At 39.2% G+C, this 27,779-nt stretch overlaps 1 protein-coding gene across 4 annotated transcripts in view; it reads left to right on the top strand.

Moving 5' to 3' along the window:
• The window catches only part of slc2a9l2 (solute carrier family 2 member 9, like 2), a 187,491-nt gene that overhangs the window by 140,414 nt on the left and 19,298 nt on the right, over nucleotides 1–27,779 (top strand). For all 4 annotated transcript variants that reach the window (XM_041783185.1, XM_041783182.1, XM_041783183.1 and 1 more), the window contains one exon: nucleotides 9,732–9,859. In XM_041783185.1, the coding sequence (XP_041639119.1) occupies nucleotides 9,732–9,859 (128 nt within the window). The remainder of the gene's footprint in view (nucleotides 1–9,731; nucleotides 9,860–27,779) is intronic.

Below are 27,779 nucleotides of genomic sequence, written 5' to 3'. Positions count from 1 at the left end.
AAAGATAGCTTAGGGCTGAAAGGTCGCACAAGTGTCCAATAGGACTCCACAATAAACTTCATTATTTTTGGAGGTCAAAGATCAGTGATCAAGGTCATTGGTGCTCATGTTCATCCCTTGCTTTTGTAGCTTGACATTTGAAGAACACTTTAAAGGACTTAAATCAGAGTTTTCAAAAATGTCCAGTCAGACTACAAAAAACTCATTAGGTTGTGGAGGTCAAAGATCAATGCTCAAGGTCATTGTGGTCTATGTTCAACCTTGAGGAGGCATAAAAAGACTAGGTGGTAGTCTAGTTAAACATGTCAGAAGTCCAAGCTACAATTTGCATACTGACTCTAGCTGATTGAAAGTATCTTTTACTTTAAATTCCATAAAGCTGTGCTTGTTGCTAGATGATTTACATAACTGTTGTGGTTCAACATGAAAACATGGCGTGTGCAGGTTTCTGCATGATGGTGCATGTGCCTGTCATGCTCGGCAGCTGCATGTGTGACACATATGTTTCCTGTGTTTGTGTGGGAGGGCTTAATTCTGCAAGTGTGACATGATTATCCTGTTATATAATTAGTCTTTACACATGGTGTGTGTGTGTGTGTGCTGCTGTCATAATATCACAATCTCACATCTGTGGACAGCAGAGCAAACCGCATGAGTCACTACAAGGGCAAAGGTAGAGCTGTGAGAAAATCCCTTTACATCTAGAGAGACAATATGAATCACTGTAGAATGTGCGATATAAATAGAGATAAAGTGATTACTGTTTGTGTTTTTGGACACACTGTGGGGTATTTAAATCATGTTTTATGGTCCTAACCTTCTCTCAGCCATGAAGGAGGATTACTGATAAACTATTCAGAGAAGCTGGTTAAATCCCCTGTCAGTACTGATTGCAAGTGAAAAAAAGAGAGTGGCCTCTGGTGTTGCCTTCTCACTGCTGTCCTGTCATCTGTGGCCCTCTGCCTGAGGCACAACAGATCAGGGCTCCGGCACTAGCAGAGTGTGACTGACCCCCACACAAATGTGACGTCTCCGGGGGTCAGGTTGAAACAGAAGGCACTGCACTATAGCTCTTGTTAGAAAAACAAAAAGAAAAGAAAAGCCTATAAATTCATTTGGCTGACATTGAAAACCAAGGATGGAATAAAACCAACTCAACTCACAATAAAATTATATATGTGATTTTATCATTACTTTTTATTTATTGATTTCTAAGACCAGAAGTTCATTTGTGAGTAATTGGATTTTTTCATTTCAATTTTCAGTTGTGTCTGTACGTCATATGGGCACTTGAAGAATTATTGCCAACAACTTGATGATATTTTGTAACATAAATCACAGGGCCTGGTTTCAAACTTTTGAAACATGCCTCTCAATCAAATACTGGATTATATACAATTACTATGGTCACTGCTAGCAATCACCAGAGGCCTGAGGTTATGATAATACCCATTATTAAGCCACTGTACAATTCTGATTAACATTTTGCACCACACTGAGCTCCACAATAACGTAAATGATTTAATATAACCTTTTCAATCTGCAGAACCTCTTTTCCCCTTTGATATACATCATTAAATATGTTTGTCTCACTCCCCATATTTTTCTTCCTATCATAAAAACCTTGTGTAAATTGCTTGCATTTGATAAAGTGATCTTTAAGTAGAGTGTCAAACTCAGTTAAAGATTGATCTGGCCTACTTTATTATAGTTTTCAAGGCAACTTGTGCAAAACAGTTAAAACTCTTAAAACAATGACATTTACACCTTTTACAGGCAGCAGATAAATGGGGCTGAAAAATAGTTTAAATGTAGGCTTTTGTGTAAGAAATAGGTGGAAAAAGAAGTGATTCATCATTTTTCATTGTATTTTTCATTTCACTTTTGGAGAATGACTGAAAAACTTAACATCAGCATTATTCATCCTTAGAAAGCATATCCAGTACTTTCAGGGAAAGCCAGCTACCTGCGAATATCATCCCTGACAAATTATTTCACCGAAAAGTCTTGTCAGGAGTTCAGTGTATAATATGCACAAGAGGCCATTCAAATTTTGCTTGTTCATTGCACGCATAAGCACAGTCTCCTGCAGTCACTTTTATCAGTGAGTCACATTTGCTTAACAACAAAGCTTTTAATCAAGTAATGAGACGCCTTATTATCACAAGCAATTAAATGTAAGAATGTGCTGATGGCTCCACTGAGCCTCTCTTTATTTGGCTCTTAATGGAAATCCTCCTGTGATCTTTAGCTTTTTAATTGCATTCTCAGAGGAAATTAGAGGGCAACAAATAACTTGATTTTAGCATCTGCATAAGTTAGTGGAATGCAATTCTGTATCCTTGGCTGATGTTTTCAGCATATTTCATGTAGTAAATCCGCTTACAGCCACATTCACAGTGAATAATGTTACATAAATAATGAGGTTACAGAAACAGGCCAAATCAGGCCAATTATCTCAGGTTAGGAGGGGCACTGTAGGCAACAAGTGTTCTTTTAACTATGGGGGAACACTAACAAGATCCTGAAACTTACTCAAAGAAGGCTGCTGTCAGGATGAGACTTAACTTATGTTACTTTTTACACTTCTTGGCTGTGACTCTTACTTTTGGTTGTGTTTCACTGCTTTCTCAGTTTGTCCTTGTAGTTCAGTGCTCCTCAAACAAAATGTTCAGTTTTCAATAACTCATTTACACAGATTCTTACTTTATTGCACAATGGACAATACAGCCACCCACCCAAAGCTGCTGGGGGGGATTTTAACTGCCTGAAATATTTTCAACAGTTACCTCCAAGTTGAGAAGGCTGAGAAGTTTTCCAAACCTTTCTATATAGCTCCTTTGTGTTGAAAAAAGTCTAAAGCCTTGTTTCTTTCTTCTCAAACAGAGCCAGACTGAGTCATGGTCATCAAGTGCAAACAAGAATATGACTAATTCTTCTTTTAAGTAACAGGGATGATGTGTCTTTCTTTAGCTGAAGTCTCATAAAGAAAACCTTGTGTTTCATTTTTATTTGTATAAACAGTTATTATCTTATGCAACACATATTCCCAAAATTCTGAGTAGTTTTAATTTTTAGGTGTTTAATCCAACTGTTGGAAACCAAGGAAGAAATCAGTGGTAATATGATCCATGTCACCTTAAAGTTTCACATATGTGCATTCTGAAAGTATTCAGACTTTTAATTTTTTGATGTTGTAACCTGATGCTACAACTTTTTTCATTTATTATCTCTTTAATCTAATCTCAGTACCTCGTAATGAAAAGTGAAAACAGAATTTTCTTTTATTAATTTATTTACTTTTTGGGCAAATTTACTATAAAGGGAAAACCTGAAATATCACATTGACACAAGTATTCAGACCTTTTACTCAGTACTAAGTGGACAGCCATTTCCAGGTCTCTCCTGTGAAGTTCCATAGAGTTTAAGTCAGGGCTCTAGTTGGGCTACTTCAGGATATTCATAGAGTTGTCTGTAAGCCACCCCTCTGTTGTCTTTGCTGTGTGCTTAGAGTCATTGTCATGTTGAATGGTGAACCTTCAAGGTTTTCACTGAGAATGTCTCTGTACTGTGCTCCACTCAGCTTACCCTCAACCCTGACTGGTCTCCCAGTCTCAAAGTCACTGCTGCTGAAATACACCCCCACAGCATGATGCTGCCTCCACCATACTTCACTGCTGGGATGGTATTGGGCAGGCAATTAGCGGCGCCTGGTTTCCTCCAGTCACAATGTTTACAGTTAATGCTAAACAGTACAATCTTGGTTTCATCAGACCAGAGAATCTTGTTTCTCACAGTCTGAGTCCTTTAAGTGTTTTTTTTTTGTTGTTTACACAAAGTCCAAGTTGGCTTTCATGTTTCTTGTGCTGAGGAGAGCCTCTCTTTCATCATGCCCAGATCAGTGGAGGGCTGCAGTGATGGTTGTCCTGGAACTTTGTCTCATCACAGGATCCCTGGAGCTCAAAGTGACCACCGGGTTCTTGGCCACCTCTCTCTCTAAGGCTCTTCTCTCTTGATTGCTCAGTTTGGGTGAAGAGTCCTGGCTGTGCCAGACGTCTTCCGCTGGGGAATTATGGAGGCCACTGTGCTCTGTGCTCTTGGGAACCTTTGGTGCAGCAGAGAATTTTTGTAGTCTTCCCCAGATCTGTGCCTTAATCCTGTCTCTGAGTTCTGCAGGCAGTTCCTTTGACCTCATGGCTTGACCTCTTACATTGAACTCCTAGTAATTCTGTAATCTTGCAATTCCTGGGCAAACGTGTAGTTCTCCAGTAATATTTTGATCTCTCTATTCCTTCTGTTCAGGGTAGCACTCTACTTTGCATTGCTTCAGAAATGCATCCAGTAAGCTAGGGCGCACAATGTTGGCTGGAGCACAACGGTGATGTACACACAGCATAACAGATATGGAATGTGTTGAATTTGCCGGTAACTCATCTATTAACAGCCTCTGACTTTAACAGGAAGTAACAACAAAAGGTAAATACTGTGTAGAGATTAACTTGAGCTATTAGAATTGATATATATATATGTATAAAACGTAAAGCTGCCGTCGTAAACATATCACCAATACCTGGATACACCGTGAGCTCTCATGGTGAGCACGATTCAGAAATAAGCATCAGCCATGTGTTGACTAAAAGAAAATGAGATTCACAGCAAACTATCACTGAGGTAAGAGAGATCCTGCCTGAAGCTAAAATCCCTCTAAATTTGAATTGAAAAAAGTGGTTCAAAAGCCTCAGACATTCACAACGCTTTCCTTTCATAACTCAAATCCCCTCTCATCTTCTAACTGTTGCTCTGGAGCTCAGATGTGAGCTGTGTAGGGGTTTAACCGGATGTTCAGAGTAAGCTTTAAGGCACAGAAAATCTTTAAAATGTTATTTACCCTGCTCGCATAAATGTTTCTCCTGCCATGAAAAATACAGGGTTTAGTGGCTATGCACTTTATTGTTTCAGAGACTTACTTAGAGACAGAAGTCTGTATATAACCTCCTGCATTATTTCAACAATTGCATGTATCAGGACAATCTTTGTCTGACTCCTACCCCCCAGCAGCTGTCTCAGACATTGATTATGATCCAGTTTCTCTTGTATGTCATAAAGATACTGTATATCCATGTTCACATCCGTGTGTTCTAGAAACTCCTCACATATGGAGTTTTAACTCCTTACGTGACCATTTCTCCATCAGCATCATGTCTCTTATAGTTTTTCTCTTAGTGAGAGGCTCAAGTGTTCTGAATTGTTTCTTGTTGCACTTATCTGTCAGGATGAATTACTATCTTTCACATTCAGAGTCAAAAGATTTTTTTTTTCGTTTACAATTCCAGTCTCTTAGTTTGACACCATTGTCCACCAAAGCATCCAAATGTCAACATCTGCTCACAGAGCTTTAGAAATGTTGGTTGCACATTGTGCTTGGGGAAAAGCCAGAGGCTCACAACAACAGGAAACAATGTTCAAATGTTCACAGTAAGATTGTGGCTTCTTAGCCTTCAGTGAAATTTTATATATTTCTCTTCTCCCCTGAGTTCAATTAAAATAAATTCATCTTAATTAAGCTTATCTTTCTGCTTGAGAATTTGCCATTTATTAAACCTAAGGCTTGTGGCATATTCATTTTTCCACACGAGATATTTTTTTTCATTGAGCTTTATTTTCTTTACTTAAGCACATACAACTCCAGAAGAAAATATGAGACCACTGTGAAAAAAAAGCTTCTGATTCTATGAATATATAATGGTTAGTGTTTGAATGAAATGAAATTATTTTGTCTTATAGTAGTCATCATTTCTCTCAAACGCAGAATAAACAGTATTAGGGAAAAATACAACTAAAAGTAACTCCACTTAAAAAAAGGATTTTTGTCCTAAGTATTATAAGAACAATATTTACTTAATTTTACTCAATTGAATACACTATATGAGCACATATTTGTCCACACCTGTTAATTAATGATTTCAGGTGTTTCAATCAGACCCCACAGGTGTGTAAAATCAAGCACCTAGCCATGCAGTCTCTATCTGCAGTATCTGTGATATTAAATGTGTTGTTCTGAAGAGCACAGTGACTTCAAGTGTGGTACTGTTATGGATGCCACCTTTGCAATAAGATGGTTCATGAAATGTCATCCCTGCTGGATATTCCACAGTCAACTGTAAGCAATATTATTAGAACAACAGCAACTCAGCCACGAAGCAGAAGACCACAAACAATCCCAGTGAGGTCTGCAAAGGAACAGGGTAAAAGCCAAACCTAGCAGCTGCAGGCAAGCCTCACATAACCAAGTCTAATTGCAAGTGTTAGATGGAGTGATGCAAAGCACACTGCCACTGAACTGTGGAGTAGTATTGTGTGGAGTGACAAATCGCACTTCTGTGTTTGGCGGTCAGATGGGTGAGTCTGGGGTTGGTGAATGCTCGGAGAACATTACCTCCCTGACTGCAATGTGCAAACTGTGAAGTTTTGCGGAGGAGGGATAATGGTACAGGGCTGTTTCTCAGGGTTTAAGCTAGGCCCCTTATCTCTAGAGAAAGGCAATCTTAATGCTTCAGCATACCAAGACGTTTTAGGCAATGCAATGCTTCCAAATTTGTGGCAACAGTTTGGGAAAGGTCCTTTCTATTCCAACACGACTGTGCCCCAGTGCACAAAGCAAGGACTATAAAGACATGGTTTGGTGAGTTTGGTGTAGAAGAACTTGACTGGCTCACACAGAGCCCTGACCTCAACCCCATCACCACGCTTTCTCATCTAACATCAGTACCTGACCCTATATATTCTCCACAGAATGAATGGGTGCAAATTCCCACAAAAACATCCAAAATTTTGTGGAAAGCCTTCCAGGATGAATGGAGGCTGTTATTTTTACAAAAGAGGGGTAACCCAATATTAAAGTACATGTATTTGAATACAATATCACTGCAGTCCCGGTTGGGGTAACGGTCAGCTGGCCAAATACTTTTGTCCATACAGTGTATTTTCAACCTCAATTTGTAACAAATAAATGAGACCAATTTGATTTATTTGAGTTTAGAGGGAAATGAACTAGAACACATAAAGCAATGACACTGGGTTTCATAAAGTTTTAGTCGGTAGGTGGCAGCGTGTTTCTTCAACTTTGTTTTGTGGTCAGCAGGTATAACAAAAGACAAAAAGCATTTTCACTAAAACACAGCACTTGCACCATTTTTACCTTTTCCCTGACCTCATTTATAGCCACAGCTTTGATCTTTGACTCATTATGGACATAAAACATGAGTTAACCACACTTTTAAACAGTTGTTTAAGCCCTTATAGGACAAATAACTGCATCTGAGCTCACTTTTTAAAATTTTCTGCCAGAAGGGAGCGTGGCTTCGTTGTTCAGTGTTGTTCAGTGATCACAAATCAAACCCACAGATGAGTTTTTCCTGTGTTGAAATATGATGAACTCTGGAATAGAAAGACTGCCATGAATGAAGTGTGCTGGTGTAAGGCATGAAAAAAGATGCCATCAAAAGTAACAAAGTTAGTAAAAGAGAGTTTAAAGAGTTGATTTGAAGAACTGTCTTATCTCCTCAGGCAGGTTGTTCAAGAGTCAAGAAGCCCTGTCAGCAAAAGCATGATCTCCTTTAGATTTGAGACTTGACTTTAAGACCAGTAATTTAAGACCACAGGATAACTCAAAGGGGGTCAGCATTTTTATAATTGAATTCTGAGCAAGACTCTGACAAGATTTAAAAGTCATATCAGTAAAATCTTTCAATTAATTCTAAAATGGACAGGGAGCTAGAAGAGGACACTAAGGGTAGGAGTGATTTGTTAGGAAGAAGTGGAAATTTGAGGGTGGGAGATTGGATTTCAAGGAGATAGATTTGTCTATTAAGGAGAAGATCAGCCCTTTAATAACTTCATCAAGGTCAGCATGTGGCAGAATTTAGTTGCTTAATGGGACATGTTGATGTTTTTCAGAGGAAAAGATAATTTATACATTTATATTTAAATGGTAAGTGTCTGCATGTCCTGCAACAGTCTTTCATCTTACTGCTCGGTGGCATCAAATCTGTCCCTTAAATGAGGTATACCTATGATGACATTCAACTGACAGAGAAACAGCAAGGCTTCCGTGCATGCTGTAACACTGACTGAGGGAAATTAAGTTGTTCCCTTTAATTTTTCTGGGGCTTTATATGACTATTTTCAAAAGATGTTAGAAAGGAGTCTATTTTTCCTTTTAAGTTGAACTCATGGATATACCCAGAATTTCAATTCAGTCCAATAAATTGCTGATCATACCTTCAAAGTGGCGATAGATAGTTATATGAGCTTTTCTGATAAAGGGTTTATGGGTTTGGGGAAACGGAATATGGGAATGGTACATATTATTGAAGTTTTTTCAATGCAATGATGCCTATGGGAAAGGTAATATACACTTGGTGAAAAGAGAATTGAAACTTAAAGGTAGCTTTAATTTCAGGACAAGAAAAGGAGAATCCCTGCTGGTTCTTTGTAGTGGCTATAAAAGTACTGCCTTCCTTTGAATGTTTTACCCTGTTATTAATTTTATAAAACAATCATGGTCAATAATTAGGCTTTTTTGACAAACAAATTACAACAAATAACTCTTTAATGACAAAGTGAAAACAGATTTCTACAAAGTGATGCCAGATAAAAATATATCAAAAAATGTGAAAAAAAGTGACTGAATACATATTTACCCTTTGTAATTGAGTATTAAGTCGATGCACCTTTAGCTGAAATCACAGCACTGAGTCTGTGTGGATAGGTCTCAAACAGGCTCTCACTGGAGGATACATCTCTTCCCAAGCCATAGTTCTCTTGCAGAATAAATAAGATTGTTGTCCTGGGTTTTCCTATATTTTGTCACTTTCATTTTACCCTCTACCTTTACAAGCCTAGTGAGAAGCATCCCCACAGCATGATGCTGCCACCACCGTGCTTCAAACTGGGGATGGTGTGTTTGTGGTGATGTGCAGTGTGTGGCTTCTGCCAAGAATCAGACCAAAGAACTTTCTTCCACTTGCCTTTTGAAGGACTTCAGTTGAAATTTGATATGAACGACCTCTCTCATTAGTCTCCTTCTTACACGGTCACTCAGTTTGTGAGGACGGCCTGATCTAGGCAGATTTACACGTGTCATATTCCTACCATTTCTTGATGATGGATTTAATTGAACTCTGGGGATGATCAGTGGCTTGGAAATTTTTTTGTGTATCCATTCACTGACTTATACTTTTCAATAATGCTTTCTCTGAGTTGCTTGGAGTGTTCTTTTGCTTTCTTGGTGTAATGGTAGCCAGGAATGCTGATTAACCAGAGACTGAACCTCCCAGACATAGGTGTCTTTATACCACTATATATTGACTGTTCTCAGAGAAATTCATCTTAAATCACTGAATGAGTAAAGTTTTCAATCAAAACTCTAAGACTGCAACTACCTTTCAAAAAGCAATCCAAGGCACACTAAAGGATTTGTGGAGGATTTTTATTACATGTCAAAATCTATTTAGAAGTAGCCTAAGTGTGGGTGGGTTTTCATCTTGGCCGTTGTCAGCCAGGTAGTTTTACTTACTGAACTTTCTAGAGTTATTATGCCATTTCCTTTCAAACCATGAGCAGTCTTTTCTGTATGTGGCTTGTTAAAGAGTGAAGTTAAGCTTGTTTAGTTCTTTTATTTGCTGTGTCTAGTTTGTTGTAACTAATTGTCCTCTCCTTTTCTCTGTCAGGTGGCATCCCTTTTGTTCTGACTGGAGAGCTGTTTGAACAGTCCTATCGACCTGCCGCCTTTGTGATTGCAGGCACCGTTAACTGGCTGTCCAACTTTGCTGTTGGCCTTCTTTTCCCATTCATTCAGGTGAGTTAGCGTCTCAAATGTGCTCGTGTGAGCACTTCTGTATGGGGGTTGGGTCAGGTTTAAGATTTAGGTTGGCTCGAGTTTACAGCGTCAGCAGAGATGCTTCTGATAGACAACAGTCCTCTCACAAACACAGAGGAAGTCATCAGATGGCTGTCAGATAAACCAAACTAGCAGCAGCTGGGTTTGTGTTTTTAACTTTCTCTGTCTATTAAAGCAATCAGCTTTCACTAATGTCTGCTGAAACTGCCTGGTAGTAAAAGTCTACTGCAGATTTGTTCTCATTAGATGACTTTTCTAGTGTTTCACATAAAAATCCTATCAATTTATGCAGCTAGATGTGTTTTCTGCCTCTGGTAGAGTCTCTGGTCTTGTCTAATTTACAAACTTCTCCAAAGGATGGCTTTGAATGAATAATCTAGAGCTCCTGAATCAACATGCAAGGTTATTTTTTCTTTTTTTACTCAGGTGAATATCAGGGATACATAATATACACAGGTTGCGTAATTGTATGCTGAAACACACTGTGAAGGAAACAGGGAACATGATAATGGAAAAACTGAACTAATGACTGCTGCAAGACAGCTTTCCTCACGCTGCTTCTCTCCTCTCCACCCCAGCGGGGTGCTTTTAAGGTCAAATCTTACTCACAATATGAGACATGGAAAAAAGAAATCAAATCAATAAGCTGCTGTTGTCTTAACCTCAGCTGGAAGAGCCGTGAGGAAGAGCAGCAAAACCACATTAAGTGAGTCTTTTATAACACTTATCAAGGATTGCAGGGTTTTTACCTCCTTAGATCCTAACAGGGTGAAAATGGCAGGAAAATATACTTTGAAGGAATATTCAGTCTTTATTTCAAATTATGCACAGCTAAGTCATCATGAGAGGGGCAACAGTGATTTACAGTTTTGAATCAGAATCAGGTTTATAGGAAAGCAGATTTACACATAGAAGGAGTTTGTCAGGATGATTTAAGATACGTACTTAAGTAATTCTCACTGAAAAGAATATTAGTTAAATAGCCATTTTAAGTTATATCAACTTAATCATACTTGTACATTTATGTTAGGTTAACTTACTTTTCTCATCCATTGTAATTTTTACTCTCTTTAACATATTCTAATTTCAAACATTCGTGCCACTCGGCATAGTCTAACTTTTGTGACTTCTAAGGTGCACACTGAATCAGGAAGTGCTTTTCCATTGTGTTGAGTAAACCAGCCCTGCCATATTTAAGTTCCCAACTCAGGCAGGACTTCTCTAACCCTGTGGGTACCTTCAGTCACGGTGCAAAAGGCATTCTGGCAAAATGCAGATTAAGATGTGATTGTCAGAAAAATTAAGTAGAATGCAAAAAATACTCTGAAAGATCAAGTACTGTTTACCCACAATTAAAAGTGTGTTCTATCATCTGTGAGAAACAGGGCTGCTGTGGCTGTTTGATTACTCAAGCAAGCTATACAACTTGTCAGTGTGGGGTACCTCAGGTGGGAGATCTCTCTCTGTGTTGGTAACTTCACTTATGGTGTGTGTGTAATACCCAAAGGCACTGTGGGAAAACTTTTCAATTGTCAAACATTTAATTGAAATGACACATACTTAGCTGGAGTACCTAGGCCTTATCTTATAATTTCAAAAACATCAATAGAGTCACACATAGGCTGATATCACCAAAATTTTGTGTTGTCCTCATTTCTGTTTACAGCACGGACAAAAGACTGTTAAACTTCCTCTTTTTGTGCTTGTTTTAATGTTGCTTTAACCTGGTTACTGCCACCTACTGGACAGTGGTGTGTATCATCAAACTGGCAGCCAAGCCCTTAGTCTTTAGTGAATTAATTTGTTAGTTTGTGTTGTTCAGTGTTGACCATTTCATTGCACACCACACACTGAGAACAAAACAGTTAAATCTGTCACTATATGTAGTCATGTGTGGGGTCTTTCACATAAAAATCTGCAAATATCTGAAGATCATTTAGTGTGTGCCAGCTTTTAGAGAAGGATTTAGCCTATTTTGAGGAGTGGAGAAATAAAAATGTAGAATAAGAACTGCTTATTAGGGCCTCAGAGTGAAATGCTTTTCTTGGAAACAGCAAAGTCTTCTTCTAAAACCTCATGACTGCTGCAGGTGCCTCCACATCGCTGCCTCGTCTTATTTTACCGCCCCATCTTTCTCCTACTCTCTTTCCTTCTCTTTTTGACTCCTGGGTTTATTTTTGCTTTTCCCTTCACTCCATCCTGCACTCAGCTCTTCCTACCCTAAAACTTTACTGTTTTTCACTCCACAGGCACTTTAGTGAAGTGCCCTCCTGGAGTACATTGTGTTTGTACACTTTAGGGCGAGGTGTTTGCTGGTATTAGAGAACATTGCCGTGCTCCGGTTTTGACCACTTGATGGACGTGCTGTACATTCGTTTTAGAGCACACATGGTTCCCTCGAATGCAGCAGGCATACATCTTTAGTTTTGAGTGAGTGCTAAAAATTTCAGCAGAGATGAGCCACTCCTAACTCGTGTCTGAAAGCACTAGTGGACAATAATGCACTCTATAAATTGATGGTGGGGGAGGGAGTTGTGCTTGGACAGATGCATCATGAGTAGAGTGATGAGCCCTCAAATTTGGCGTATTTTTGTTTCACCAGGGCCTCATCAGGCTCTAGTCTGACACATTTTCTCAAATAAATCAGCTCCTTCTCCACATTCATTAGTTTGAAATCTTAAATATTCAAGAGCAGCTGCTTTGTATCCTCATTAAAACCATAGATGTAAAATCACAACAACAGAGAAGGGGAAAAAAAAATCTCCTAACAACTTGTTTTCATTGCAATTTTTTTCTTTTTAATAAACCCACATGGTGTTAAACAAGAAGGGCAAGGCCTCATTAAAAAAATGATGATTTTTTTCAGGTCATGTTTTGGCATTCCCTGAGTTTTGCTTGCCCACAGTGCTATAATGCAACACTGCGCTTCACTCAATAGACCTATTTATATGCTGTTCATTGTCGAATTGTGTTTACTGCATAAATGTCGAAGCGCTCCATACAGCAAACCTCCAAACAATATTTTACAGTTATTTCCTTTCATACCAATCAACTGTGTGGTGTTCAGTTCTTATGTGGAATATGTCATACAACCTGCTAATACAATCGAGTCAGTGAAAGACATATGAAACGGCAACATGCTTCACTTGCTTCAGTTTGCTTCAAATACATACTTAAAATATTGAGTTGCCCCCCTTTTGCAGTTGTAACAACTTACACTCTTTTGTGAAGGCTTTCCTCAAGATTTGGAGTGTTTTGTGGGAATTTGAGCCCATTTATTCTGTAGAGCATTTATAAGGACTGATACTGGACAAAAAGGCCTGTATCACAATCTCCATTCCAGTTCATCCCATGGACTCGAGGTCAGGGCTCTGTGAGGGCCAGTCAAGTTCTTCCATACCAAACTCATCAAAACATGTCTCTGTAGTCCTTGCTTTGTGTACTGGGGTACAGTCATATTTAAATAGGAAAGGGCTTTCCCTAAACTGTTGCCACAAATTTGGAAACATAGCATTGTCCAAAATGTCTTGGTATGCCGAAGCACTAAAATTGGCCTTCACTGGAGATAAGGGGCCTAGTCCAAACCCTGGAAAACAGCCCCATACTATTATCCCTCCTCCACCAAACTTCACAGTTGGCACTATGCAGTCAGGCAGGTAATGTTACCCCAGCATCTGCCAAACCCAGACTCATCCATCTGACCACCAAACAGAGAAGTGGTTCGTCATTCCACAGAACACGTTTCCACTGCTCCAAACTCCAGTGTTTGTTGGCTTTACATCACTCCATCCTATGCTTGGCATTAGACTTTGTGATGTGAGGCCTGTGTGCTGCTTGGCCATGGAAACCCACTCCATGGAGCTCCGGCTGCAGTTTCTGTGCTTACATTAATGCCAGTGGAATTTCAGAACTCTTCCGCTATGGAATCAGCAGAGCGTTGGTGACTCTAATGTACCATGCGCCACAACAGCTGTTGACCCCACTCTGTGATTTATGTGGTCTTCCACTTCATGGCTGAGTTGCTGTTGTTCCTAAATGCTTCCACTTTCTAATAATATCACTGACAGCTGACTGTGGAGTATCCAGCAAGGATGAATGAATAGTGTTTGTATGTCACCTTTCTTTGGAATTGGGCTACTATTAAGAATTAAACTGTATGACTTCTGTAGTTTAAGCTATTAAACCCCTAAAGACTAACCTGACACGCCTGACACACATCCATCTGGAAAACCTTCAATACAAAGCGTTTGGGAAAGGGCAGAGCCTTTGAAAAAAACTCAGAGGATGATTGGGTGAACTTTCTGTCTGTCACATCTTTACGGGCCAATCAGAGCAACAGAATACATGATGCAGCCGCTAACAAGCTGCGCCTGTGCCCCCATCGACTAGGCTACACTCCATAGAGAACTACATAACGCGAACCATGGCGACTGTAAACATGTCAGTACACGACTTTTGCCATTTTTGAAAAGAAAACAACTCACTGCTGTTCTTTGTTCTTCTTTTAACAAAGAAATGCCATCAAGTTCTGATAAAACTGATGCTATAGCAGCATCCATGCTAATCTCTTCGTCATGACTCTGCCGCGCCTAAAAGTACTGCCCCTCTTCACTGATTGGTCCTGTCACTTTGTAACTGGGCCCAAACAGTTCAGATGGGAGATTTGTGAGAAACACAGAACGGGCGAATCCATCTGCTTTGCAAGGTTACCTAAAGACCGTGTCTGTCACATTTGAAGCTGTTCATTTAGATGGAGTGTGTTCACCATGGAAGGGACAGGGCCAGCATTAGTTTGGGGGAAGTACTGAGATGAATAGCTCAGTTGTGTTGTTTATAAACAGTCACTCACTTGAGTACTTTGTACACATAGATTTTTCTTTAAATCTTTTTTAATGTGATGAATGTGATAAATGAACTCTCCAACATAATTTCCTAATGTATCAGACCAGGATGGACAAGCTTATACTGACTGCAATAGAAATATACGTACTGCACAAAATTCTGTTTCACAAGAAGATTGATATTTTCTGCTGAGGCCTAATTAGGCACTACGACTGCAGAGATGGTCAGTATTCAATATCCAACCTCCGGGTACGCAGCTGCTCCTGCAAATAAGAAAAAAATAAAAAATAACTACGGTATGATATAGTTCATTTTACATGTTGATTTATTATAGCCACTTGATGAAAGGCCTTCAAACTCTATATTTATATTTACTTGATGGATTTATTTGCAGTTCGGCTCTCTTACTAAGTGCATTAAACAGAAAATGAGCTTGGTTGTCAATCCAACCCCCACAGCTGTCAAGCCAAAAGGGGGAAATATGTCTGATTGACATCATAGACAAAACAAGAAAAAAATAGCATCTGAGTGTTCAAGAGTGCCTGTTTGTCACTAATTGAAATAATTGGAGCATCATGCCATATATAATGAGGCCTGCCCATAGAATTGGCTGGGCTCTTGAAAAACCCAGAGAACTGGCCCTTCCCATGTGTGATTTATTGATGATATCAGTGCATGTGTGTTGGATAACTAGAATTAGTGTCATATCTTGGCTAACAGATACTTCATTTTGCAGCTGAAATGCATGCAAGCTACTAATGGGTTCTGATGCTCTTGGTGCCACTTTTTAACTCCTTTTTTCTTACTGTTTTTATCAATTTTTGCCACACTTTTTCCACCTTTGACCCATTTTTGCCTCATTTTAACTGCTTTTCACAATTTTTTGCCCCTTTTTGCCCACTTTATAACCTATATTTGCCTCTTTTATCCCATTTGCTGCATCTTTTAATGTAATTATGCAAATATTGAATTAATTTCCCCTTAAAGTTGTCTCATCTCTTTCTTTATTCTCTGGGATACTGAAGTTTGGGCACATCATAATTCAGCTATGAAGTCCGATGTTACTTTCCAAATCGTTTACTTTCCAATTACCCATCCACATTGTTAACATTATAAATAAAAAGGCAATTCTGTTTAAGAAAAGAGGTGTATATATAGCATAAATAAAAAAAAATCTGTGTGGTTGCTTTGATGAGAGTATTATTAAGGTTAAACATATGATATATGATTATCACAGATTGACTTTACAATGGACCACGATTTTGCTGACCTCCTCATGGCCCCCACAGTTGGCTGGGCCCCAGAAAGTCCTTCTCTTTATTATCCAGTGTATTGGTGAAAGAAAAAAATGATGCAAAAGAGTAGTAAACATGACCCTGTCCAAACTTTTTTGAAAGGTGTTGCAGGCATAAAATTCATGATAACTATATATTTCTCTGAAAGGAATTGAAACTCAATCTCTCAGAGTTTCTTCTTTGCAAATCACCACTTTCTGTTTCATTGACATCTAACACAATGTCCAAGCTTTTAAGGGAACGGGATTGTAAAAGGAGCTGCAACCTGTTAACAGATGTACATCACTAGAAAATATATTCCTTCAAGTTTTAGTGAATTTATCAATAGTATAATAACTGAGAAAGGCTGAACTCGTCTTTCAGCAGCTGACACCAAGGGAGCTGTGTATGATATGAAGGTAGCTGTGGCTCTAGTTTATTCATTACCTCCATTTATTTTTCTCTGTTCAGAGATTTCACATCTTGAGTATAAAATAGAAGAAATCTAACACTTCAAGCATGGTGTAAAATATAGATGCAGTAGGCCGCTCTCTTTGTTGAAACTATTCTTTCCTTTGTTAATACAGCATCTATCAGTGACAAGGACAGCTCCACTGCCCAGCCAGCATTACAACCTAGAGAGGAACCCCAAGAGATTAAATACTCAGCAGTAACTGGAGTCTGAGGAGCGAAATCTTATTAAATGTCACCCTACTTAAAAAGCCCTGTGAAGTGGCAGTGCCCTGTGCAGAATAGTTTCCACTGCCCACAAAGATGTCCACTCTTTTTTACATCTGCACCCAGGCCAATATCCTCATCAAAGCCCCAGAGAGAAGCTCTAACATGATGTGAGCCTAGCCTTACTCACAGCAGATGATGGTTACTGGGAGTTAAGTAAACACTAGACCTCTCAAATTTAATTCATATTCCTTCTCAAGTGGATGTTATTTTCAGCTCTATTGACACACATATGTGAGAGGAACTCATCACCTCTGCACTGAAGCAGCTCTGGCGTGCAGCATGCAGGGTAAGGCCAATGATTGGAAAGTTGATAGAAAAAAGATGGTTAAAAATAGGTGAAAGTAATTGTCTTCAATATGCAGCAGCCCAGGAGAAGATGCAGATATCCACTGACAACGTGGGATACAATAAAATCAAATTATACCGGAGATAGACTGTCAAAGACTTTTCTTGATTTTTATGCCCTGTAAGTGGAATGTTAAAGAAGTAGTGAGCACTAACATTTTTTTCAGCTGTACACTGAGGTGTCTGACTGAACTATGATAAAACCTCAATGCTGGTGTTATTTCTGATATTTGCACCAAACTGATAAAAATCAGCATTTTACAACTTTTAATGAGCTCAGACATCTGCTTTGAAAAATCTTTTCTGAAAAGGCGGGGCTTATCAATCTCTATATAAAAGGTAGAATGTTACCACCTCTGACCAACTTTACCATTCAGAGACCACTCCCATCCTCTCCTAACCTGACACGCTAGATGAATTTGTTTCACACATCCATCTGGAAAACCTTCAATTCTAAGTGTTTGGAAAAGGGCAGAGGCTTTGAAAAAAACTCGGAGTGTGATTGGTTGAACGTTCTGTCTGTCACATCTTTACGGGCCAATCAGAGCAACAAAACATGCGATGTAGCCGCGACCAAGGTGTGCGTGCGCAGCTACCAAGGAATAACGCGAACCATGGCGACTATAGACATGTCAGTACACGACTTTTGTCGTTTTTGAAAAGAAAACAACCCTCTGCTGTTCTTCGTTCTTCTTTTGAATAAGAAATGTTGTCAAGTTCTGATAAAAATGGCACTTCAGCAGCATCCATGCTAAGCTCTTCCACCATAATTGCACCGACCTTGTTGCTGCTTGCTTACGTCACGACTCCGCCGGGCCTGAAAGTACTGCCCCTCGTCACTGATTGGTCCTGTCACTTTCCAACCAGGCTCACACGGTTCAGATGGGAGCTTTGCAAGATGGATTCACCAGGGAGAAACACAGAAACAGACGTATCCATCTGCTTTGCAAGTTTAATCCTCTCCTGCACCTGCAGTGCTTTGGCTCCGAGAGCTCCAGCTTTAGTAACACTGTTGCTGGAGCAAACGGCCCAAACAGGTAGTGTGAAGGACCACCATGGTCTGCCACCACTCCACAGCCTGCTTCAGGGGACTCTGAAGGGGAAACAATCCTCCACCTCAAAAGATTGCTCTGAGGCAGCAGTGCTGTGGTACTCTGTGTCACTTTCTGGCAAGGGGAGTCACTGTCACTCCTTCTTCATCTGGAAAACCCTGTCCATTAAAAAAAAAACAAGCAAACAAAAAAACTTCCTTTTCCCCTGCCTCCTCTTTTTGAAATCCTGAAGTGGGTGGAGTTAGCTGTGAGCTGGGTGTTCGCTTACACTTTAAGTTGCTTCCATTAGAAAATAATGTTTTGTCATGTTTTTGAAACTTTGTTACAGTTAGATCTGTAAGTATTTGTACAGCAACATCATTTTTTCTATCACTTTGCTTCTTTTTACCACAATGGAGGTCAGGATGTCACTTAAATGTACGCTTCCAGCTTCAATTCAAGGGTGTTTACAAAAATATCTTATTCACCATTTAGGAATAACAGCTTTTTTATTCAGAGTACATCCATTATCAGGAGCTCAGAATTTGTTGGACAAGCTGACATCACTAAAAATACAACAGCAGTTTTAATACTTGGATGGAAATCCTTCACATTCAGCGACTGCCTGAAGTCTGGAGTCCATGGGCATCACCATTTTCTAAGTTTCCTCTCTGAGATGTGTTGGGCCCAACACATTGAACAAAGACTCAGGCCTAACAAGCATTGTTGGAGCCAGTGTGGAGTAGTTTTGCAGGGAATTTTTCAGACAAATAACCATGAAGACGGAGGAATTCATGTCCCAGGATCCCTTGCGGCACTTCACACCAGGGTGTGGAAAGAACTCTTTGTGCTTAATCAACAGTTTGTTTGTTGTACTTAAGTTTATAACAGTAAATTGCTTGTAAAGGTGTCATGGATTCTGATTGATGCTCATTAGATAAATAAATTGTTATGTAGTAATTTAACTGAAAAAAAGTATTTGTTAATCATTGATAATATTAGTATTTCAGATTAAACTTGGAGACTTGTTTTTGCTCATGTTTGGTTGTTCCTTGTCTTCAGGGTGAGGCCCCGTTATTTTTTAATCTTGATTTAGATTTGAATTTATCTGTGGTAATGATGATATTAATTATTGAAATTTTTCAGTAACCAATAACTATAACCACAAATCTCAGCAGGTGCTTTTCCAGCTGCTTTCAGTTGAAGCTTTTTTGTGGGTCCTCTGCCTTCTGTTTTGTCTTCAGTAACTGACTCCTTTTCTTCTCCAGACTTTTCTTTTCCATCAAACTGGTAGAAGTATGTCATGGTTTTATCGGTCTCAAGAATCTGATCCCAAACCTGGGGAGATGTTTTTGGAAGTTTTCTTGTACAGCCTGATCTGGCCTTCCTGTTCTGGAGTGTTCTCAGTGGTCTGCATGTTGTTGTAAAGCCTCTGTGTTTGCATTTATGAAGGTGTCTGATCGTAGACTTTGACAATGATACATCACAACTCCACTGTATATTCTTGACTTGTCTATGTTGTGATGGGGCTTTTCTACACCAAAGAAAGGATTCTGTGGTCATGCATTTTAGTTGTCTTTCATGGTCATCCAGGAATTTTGATGTTACTTTTAAATAATGTACAGAAACCTGATTGAAATGATTACAGTCAGTCCTCCGGAATTGGTGGTAAGGGCTTTGTCTCTTGCAGCCATCACAGGAAATCTATGTTTCTATTCATTACAATGATCTAGAAGGATAGCAGACTATTGCATTTGCTAATCAGTAAGTAGTTCACTAAGCCAAATGATAACAGTACTTTTTTGAGTAAGTTCATTTCAATCCTACCTTTTTTATTTCTTTAAACCTTTTAAGCTTTGCTTTTTAATTGTTTCCTTTTTCCCACCTCAGCTAACAGACCAGCAATGCCAGTTCCACTCTGCAGATTGATATGATTACTTTTAGGCCTTTAGAGGCTGTGATTGGAGCTGTAACCCTCGACAAAGTCTGTTTTTTATAGCAGCAGCCTGCTAGAGAAACAACAGACATTACAACTAGTATTGAAGGCCGGCATTTAATAGAAAATAATTCTCCTGCTGTTACACTGATTATCAACATGATCCATTTTGTTCACCAAGTGTGAATTGCTTTGTCCCGTCGTGCCTTTGGGCAGATTGGCAGCTTCCTGAATTAACTCCTGCTATGCCAGCCCGGAGGGTTAACCACTGAGAGAGGATGTTAAATTCCTCTGTGTGTCTTGAGTACAAACTGTGTCCCTCTGGCAGTGTTAGAGGGGAGTCAGGCTGAGAGGGTAACATGTACAGCAATGTGGGCAGTGAGAGTTCATTTGTGAGGAAAAACATTTCCACAGTGGCCTGCAGATACATTATCTCTGTCGAAGCTGGCTGACAGCCGGCGGGTTCAGAGGCCCTGCTTGTGACAGGAGGTCTCCCTCCGTGTGTGTGCGTGTGCTAAATGTAAGTGTGGCTCCTGGGATATGAGCTGTGTGCAGTGACATGAATCGTGTGTGCTGTTCCACATTTTAAACCAGTGTGCAATGTCTGCATGGGGGATAATGTAAGGGTGATGGTAGGATTGTTATTGTAATTATTATTTTGACTGAGACTGAAAATATTAGACAGTGAGATAAAAGAAACTCTACCTGGAGATATGCCATTAACAATCACACTATCATTGGTGCCATTGTTTGCCTTTTAAATTACTTGAAGGAATTCTGGTGCAAAAAAGGCAGCAACATCATGTTTCTCCACTTTCTGTTGTTATGTGCAGCCTGCAGTTAAAACTGCTGTCATGCAAGTGTAAGCACTTCACATCATACTACAGGATATAATATAAACAAGTGCCTTTTTAAGGTTCTTTTAGAGGAGGAATATATCAACATATCTGACTGATTTTAGGAATACTGCTTACATTAATCTATTAAAACACGAGAAACAAACACTTTTTCTCTTCCTTCTGTACTTGTTTTGTTAGATCTTAGTGCTGTATTTGATACAATTGACCATCATATCCAGTTACAGACACTTGAACAATTACTGTAAATTACAGGACAGTTTAAACCATATCTTTCAGATTAATCTCACTTTGAATGACAGTGATAAGTCTTTTTCACGAACCAAAATTAGATATGGGGTTCCTCAGAGCTCTGTGCTTGAACCGGTTCTTTTCACCTTGTACACAGCAAAACCTGCATACTTAAGTTAACACTGTTAGAGTTAACACTGAGACTTTTACAGTGTCTATACCACAGAGGGTTGATTTGACTCTTTTTGGCGATTTGGTACTTAAACACTAATTAAGTGTCACTATTGACTCGAAATTACCAGCCCATCTTTAAATGAGTATAACTCTGTACCTACAAAGTCTATTTGAATGATCAAGGTACAATAATGAAGAGGGCACTTATGAAATTTGTTCAAAAGTGTAAATATATATATATATATATATATGTTACTGGGTCAGAGTGATAAAGTTTTTACACACAACCTTAATCTTCAGCAGAGGCTGGGCTTTCAAAAAAGAAAGAGGCCATGTTTGTGTCTGTAGTACCAGGCACCATCCCATAGGGGGCGACAGTGTCTGGTTTCGTAGCGCTATGTCTACTATGATGTGGTCATTACTTTGATTCCTTTTTGAGTTGTTAGTGGTGTAGGTGAAATTGTTTGTTTAGCATTGTAGGTGGGATTCTTCTGTTTAATTAGATGTATCACATGACTATGTTTGTGCAAAACTAGAGTGGACAGAGAGCAAGATTGTTCAAATCAAGGTGAGCAGGACCAAATTTGGTCCCACTAGGGCTCACCAGTGTTACCGCAGCTCAACAATTCTTTGTGTTAGAATGGTTCTCTCAGTGGTTCATTCCAAATACTTAAGTGTTATCCTCATATTAACACTGTTTGTAAATATTTATAGGATCAATTACTAAAATGGGAATTTTGTTAAAATAAAGGTTTTTAGATAACAGTTAATTATTCTTTTCACTTAGGGTGTAAATTTGAACATTTTCCTATTTTGATTATTCTCACATGGTAATGTTCTTAACATTATTACTACAGAGTGACATTAAAGTGACAAGCAAAGAGACAAATGCGGAGTTGTGAATTAACTTTCATGTAGAGTCCCCTAGGCAGGTAGTCAGTAACTTAGTGGAAAACTTCACTCATGGTGCAGAAGGCAACGTCGAAATGCATATACTGTACATGTGAAAAACACCTAAAACCCATCTAAACCCTCTGCACAAGGGCATGATGGGACAACTCTGCTTCCAGATTTAAGGATGTAAGCTTAAGAGTTGGACTGACACTGAATCCATTAACACTGTCAAGTAACGTCAACACTGAAGGCATTTCACTCAGGGGGTTAAAACTTTGGGGGTTAAAATCAACTCTGAAAAGTTTAACAAAAAGATTTCAGCACTTCTGGTTTTGCTGTGTATGTACTTCCTCTAGGTAACATTATAAGGAACGCCATAGCCATTGCCATTAATATTGTATAACTGTACGTATCCATGAAGCCTGATGTTAAACTCAGTTATTTAAAGCATGCCTTAAAAACATGAAGACCTGGATGACCAGAAAGCTCCTGCTTCTCAACTCGGACAACTGAGGCTTTCAGGCTTTATCCCAAACACCCCTGAGAGGCCTTTACTAATAATGTAAATGCTTGACATGCCATCAACCTGGCATCCAGCTTCACTGTGAGAAATCTAAGAGTTCTTTTTGATCGGGATATGTCCTTCAACACTCACATAAAGCATGTTTCAAAGACAGCCTTCTTCCACAACATCACAAAAATCAGGCACATCCTGTCTGAAAGAGATGATGTAAAACTTGTCCATGTGTTTATCACCTCTAGGTTGGACTATTGTAAATCTTTTTTATCAGGCTGTCCTCATAGGTCAACCCTTTAACTGGTCTGAAATGCTGCAGCATATGTCCAACCAGGAAGGTTATTCAGATCAGGTTACTTCTGTCTTAGCTTCTCTTCACTGACTCACTAAAAAAACTGAGGTGAAGGGCATCATTTTAGCTCAGTACAAGGGTGTCCAAACTATGGCCTGGGGGCAAATGTGGCCCATGGTCCAATTTTGACTGGCCCTTGGCGAATTCTAGAAATAAAATGAAATGTGGCCAACATTTGAACATAAAGCTGTTGCTTGACTGTACTGTACTTCATAGCTTCAGCACAAGATAGTACTACCATGCTTATTCTGTAAACAAACATCTTGACAAGAAGAATTTATTGATGTGTTTTTGTGATTAGATTGAGACAACTCTGTACATGGTAAATATATTGGCAACCAAAATGATACGGATATCTTGTTTTCTAACTCCCCGATAGGTTATGGCAGCAAATAGCAGTAACCAAGAATATTCTGGGGGCAGAGCCAGTGGCAGCTAGGGCCAAACAGGGTCCCCTGAAATCTGATTGGTGTCCCCAAAAACCTGTAAATTATTGTGTATTTGCCCTGTCAGTCAATAAAATGAGCATTTAGCATTAGTTAAGGCAGGCCATGGAGTCAAGCTCTGCCCTGATCAGCTGATCCAATTGAAGCCTTTATCAGCTGATGGCCAGCTGATTCGCTTTAAGCATGCTATTGGCCAATTGCTTTTATGATGCCTTATTTAAACTGCTCTTGCCTGGCCATGTTCTGCTCTTGTAAAGAGCCCTCCTTCACCCTAGCTACTCCTTTATTCTGCTTTTGACTTAATCAGTGTCATAAACCTTGCCTTGCAGATATTAAAATGGCCCCAACATCCCTATATATTTCTGTATGCGGCTCTCAGTGTAAAAAGTTTGGACACCCCTGGCTCATCTAAAGAAAAGAAAACTGCTCTCAAAGTTTAAAAACTCTGCTTGAATCTTCTATAAGACCACCCACAAAGATCCAGCTACAGTCTTCAATTCATTATAACTGGTTTCACAGCCATCTGCCAGACTATCCAACAAATCAGATGCAGGGCTCCCATTTGTTTCACAATCGTTCAGTACCAGAGTGAAACAATTCAGGCTGCAGAGGTGAGATTGCTGAGCATCACTCCCAAATGAAAAAATGTTCCTGAGGACAGAATTTATGTTTGTTATTTATTCACCAATACTGTTAGGAGGCCTCAATTAATTACACTCACTTCCTCTCACAGCTTTGGTCAGTGGAGCACAGCCTTCAATGCACAGTGGGATCCTCTCCCATGAATCAATACACATAAATACTTAACAATCTCGGCGATGTTAAATGCAGGTACAGTGCACGGTGGGGATCAAGGGAAAATAATTGGAAAACAAATTTCACTGTAAGGGTTTTTGTTGATACATCTAGTTTAACAGGGTCAGTTTAGGTTAACAGAACTGGACAGTTCATAATGAGGCACCGACTACTGTTGTTATCAATAGTAATGATAATTTACCGTTTTGATATTTTTCATAGTTGCTATATTTAACCAAACATAAGTCCTAAAATAAATCCCCTTGCCCTTTTTCATGGCACATAAAGGATTATTGTGCTAGTGCTTTAGGAGAAGTCTATAAGAGAAATGGATTTAGCTCATGACAGTGCAACTGTAATGAAAAGCAAAATTTCTGTAGGCTTAAACCTTCATTTATACATAAATGCACTGTTTTAAGAGTGAAGCTTGCTGTTAGAAGTCAGATTTTTCTGCAAATGCTTGCTGATGATCAGAGGCATTTCCTCCCTGAAGAAAAGGGAAGTATGGCTTCCCAAGTTTTTCCGCCTGTGATGACATTTTAAAAACTTTCTTTGACAGTTTAAGTGACCTTTCCTTGTTGCTCCTGCCTCATATCATCCCTGTTTATCGTTTCCCTCTATGTGACAAACAGTTCCTCTAAAAAATATGCACCCCTTTTGTAAAAAAAAAAACAAAAAAAAGAAGAAGGGAAAAAAAAAAAAGAAAGAAATTGAAAATTGAAAATCAACCAATCAGATGAGACCAAGGTTGTGATGCTAGCACACTGTGACAAGTTGGGAAGCCAGCTTTCCTCTGGCTTTACACCAATCAAACCCAATGAGATCAACTTGAAAAATTGAAATAACTCAACAGCGCATACAAACTTTTTGGGAAAATTTCAGATCACTCATAGAAATTTCATAAAATCTTTATTACAACATTTTGACTTTATGAACCAAGCTAACCAGCTGCCTGAATTCTCATGACTATGAAACATTCAATTTGGTGAAAAAAAGGCATTTGAAAATGTAGAAAAGGCAAAGACAGTGTTTATAGTTATCTACAAGGATGCAGGATCTACATTTCCCACAGTATATTGTGATTTATTTTGTTCATTCTTCAGGACACTTTTTAAAGGTTTAAAACCATATCAGTACCCTTGCCAAAGTGTATCTTTATTAAAGTGTGAATATTTTAAACCACACTGTCATAATTGATTATTTATAGTTTTATGCTTCAGCAACATGCATGGACATCATCCTCCAACAGTTTTCATTCTTTTTTTTCTTTTTTCCATTGTTGCTGTAGTAGTAGTATACTAGTATTCTTGGCAGAGATCCCAAATCAACAATGTTTTTTAAAACAGAGTTTGATATCTTAGAAACTTTTGTCTTGTACAGGATTATGTATCACTGTTTTACACTCAGGTAGCTCGTGTTAAGTCTGGCTTGGATTTTAGGATAACATGGCTAATAATCAGATCCACTATGGAGAAAAGGAATGGGATTTTCCCTTCTGAAACCACCCTGTTAAGCTCGATAACAACATGCTGTCGTCCATTTAGACTAAGAATGTGCACCCAAGTCCATGTCATGTCAAAGAAAACAATAATACTGCATCAGTCTTTCGTTTGTGTCCTGTGTTGTGTGTGTCAGGGTCCTCCTAGTGTGGCGTCCATTACTCTAGCCTCTTTTTTTCCAGCACCTTCACAGGTGTACCTCATAAAGGCTGATCAGTCAGAGCCACCACACCCCCAATGTGTGAGTCCTGACCCTGCTTTTCTCCGCCTACCAACCACTAACACCAACTGAACCCTCTCAAGCAGTATCACACACACACATCCACACACACACACAAAAATCAAGAAACCTCGAACTGTGGACATGCTAACACACTTGTGTAGAAGGCATGTCACATGATACGGAAAAAATGTTGAACGTGTTGGATGTCATTAGTAAAAAAAAGACATCACTATATCAACACAGTTAACACTTGAATATGAAGACAAGTTTGTTATGATGGAGTGTAATTTTGGCAGATACATTCATACATTCATCTTTAAGAATAAATAACAGTTTAATTAAATGGGCAGATTATGTTCGTATTTTAACACAAGTGGCCTTTGCATTACCTGAAAAATGTGATAAGTTATTGGAGAGCAGTACATTAGTCAATGTTTTATAGCAATTCAAGAGTAGACAGATTTAAACATAAAACAGCCTTAGCTTTAATCACTGTCTGCATACTTAATTTGTCTGGTGTAGATAAAATAAATGAAAATAAGTGTTTGTTTTGACCTAATTTAACGCCAATTATGAACACACAATATGAAATGACCGTCAGAAATTATGGATGAGCAAAGAGTAAGCTCACTTCTCCATTTCTGACTTCCCACCTCAGTGGTGGTCTAGTGGTGCAGTTAGGATTTAACGCTCTTATGACCACATCCTGGGAATCAGTGCTGCTTGGCTCAAGTCCCAGCGTGGACCAAAGATATGGAGCTTCTGTGAATAGTGGAGTTTGCCTGTTCTCTTCACTGCCAAGGTGACCTTGAGCAAGGTCTTTAGTGTGCTACCACTCACTCCGACATCTCTTCATTAGTGCACCACCACAGGATCCTGTTTGTGTGTGTAATAGCTTATGTGTGTGTAAAGTATCAAACTGCAGGAATTAAATTCCCACAAAGGGACTGATAAAGTACTGTATACTGTCTAAGGTAATTTGCACACCTGATAGTCTGGGGGACTGTCAATTTTGGAATGGAAACTGAAACAATATTGCACTTTCTTTTGGTTTGGTTTGCATTCACAATGCTCTTGGTAAACAGACCAAACTGTCTGAACACCTACAACCTCTGCCCGCTAGGAGCACTGTCGTCACAAACAAAAGGCTACCAAGAAGATAACATGGCATAGAAGAAGAAGGAACTGGAAATCTGTCTCCTTCTGCGGGCCTTCTTTTTCCACAAAAACAATGAAAAAACACAGAATTTAAGCGGTCTTGGGGTTTCTGCTCTTGCATTGGGACATTATGAGCAGCCAGTGAGGCAGTGAGCTGTCCAGCATTTTGTTCTTTACACGAGACAAATAAATCAGCACTGACTATGACGTGTTGCTATGGCTACACAGATGCCAAGCGACGTAATGACATGTATTTGAGTGTAACAAATCACATATAAATCCTGCCTTTGGTTCACAAGTTGGTCTGCTTTGCTTTCACACCTCAAACGAACCACACCAGGGTACGTTTGGAAGCGGACCAAAGCCCCCTGTTTTCAAGCAGACCAGAGTCCGCTTGTTTGGTCTGCACCAGAGTTCGTGTGAGCTTTCACATCACTCCAACGACGAAAAAACAAACTGGACTATCCAGGGAAACAGACCAGAGTTTGTTTAAAGTGGACCAAACAGCTCTGGTGTGGATGCGCCCTAAATGGGCAACATAATAACAGAAGTTGACAGGTGGA

The sequence above is a fragment of the Cheilinus undulatus genome, linkage group 3 (genome assembly GCF_018320785.1).
Source record: "Cheilinus undulatus linkage group 3, ASM1832078v1, whole genome shotgun sequence".
In the NCBI taxonomy this organism is placed as follows: Eukaryota; Metazoa; Chordata; class Actinopteri; order Labriformes; family Labridae; genus Cheilinus; species Cheilinus undulatus.
This window is presented reverse-complemented; position numbering and strand designations above follow the sequence as displayed.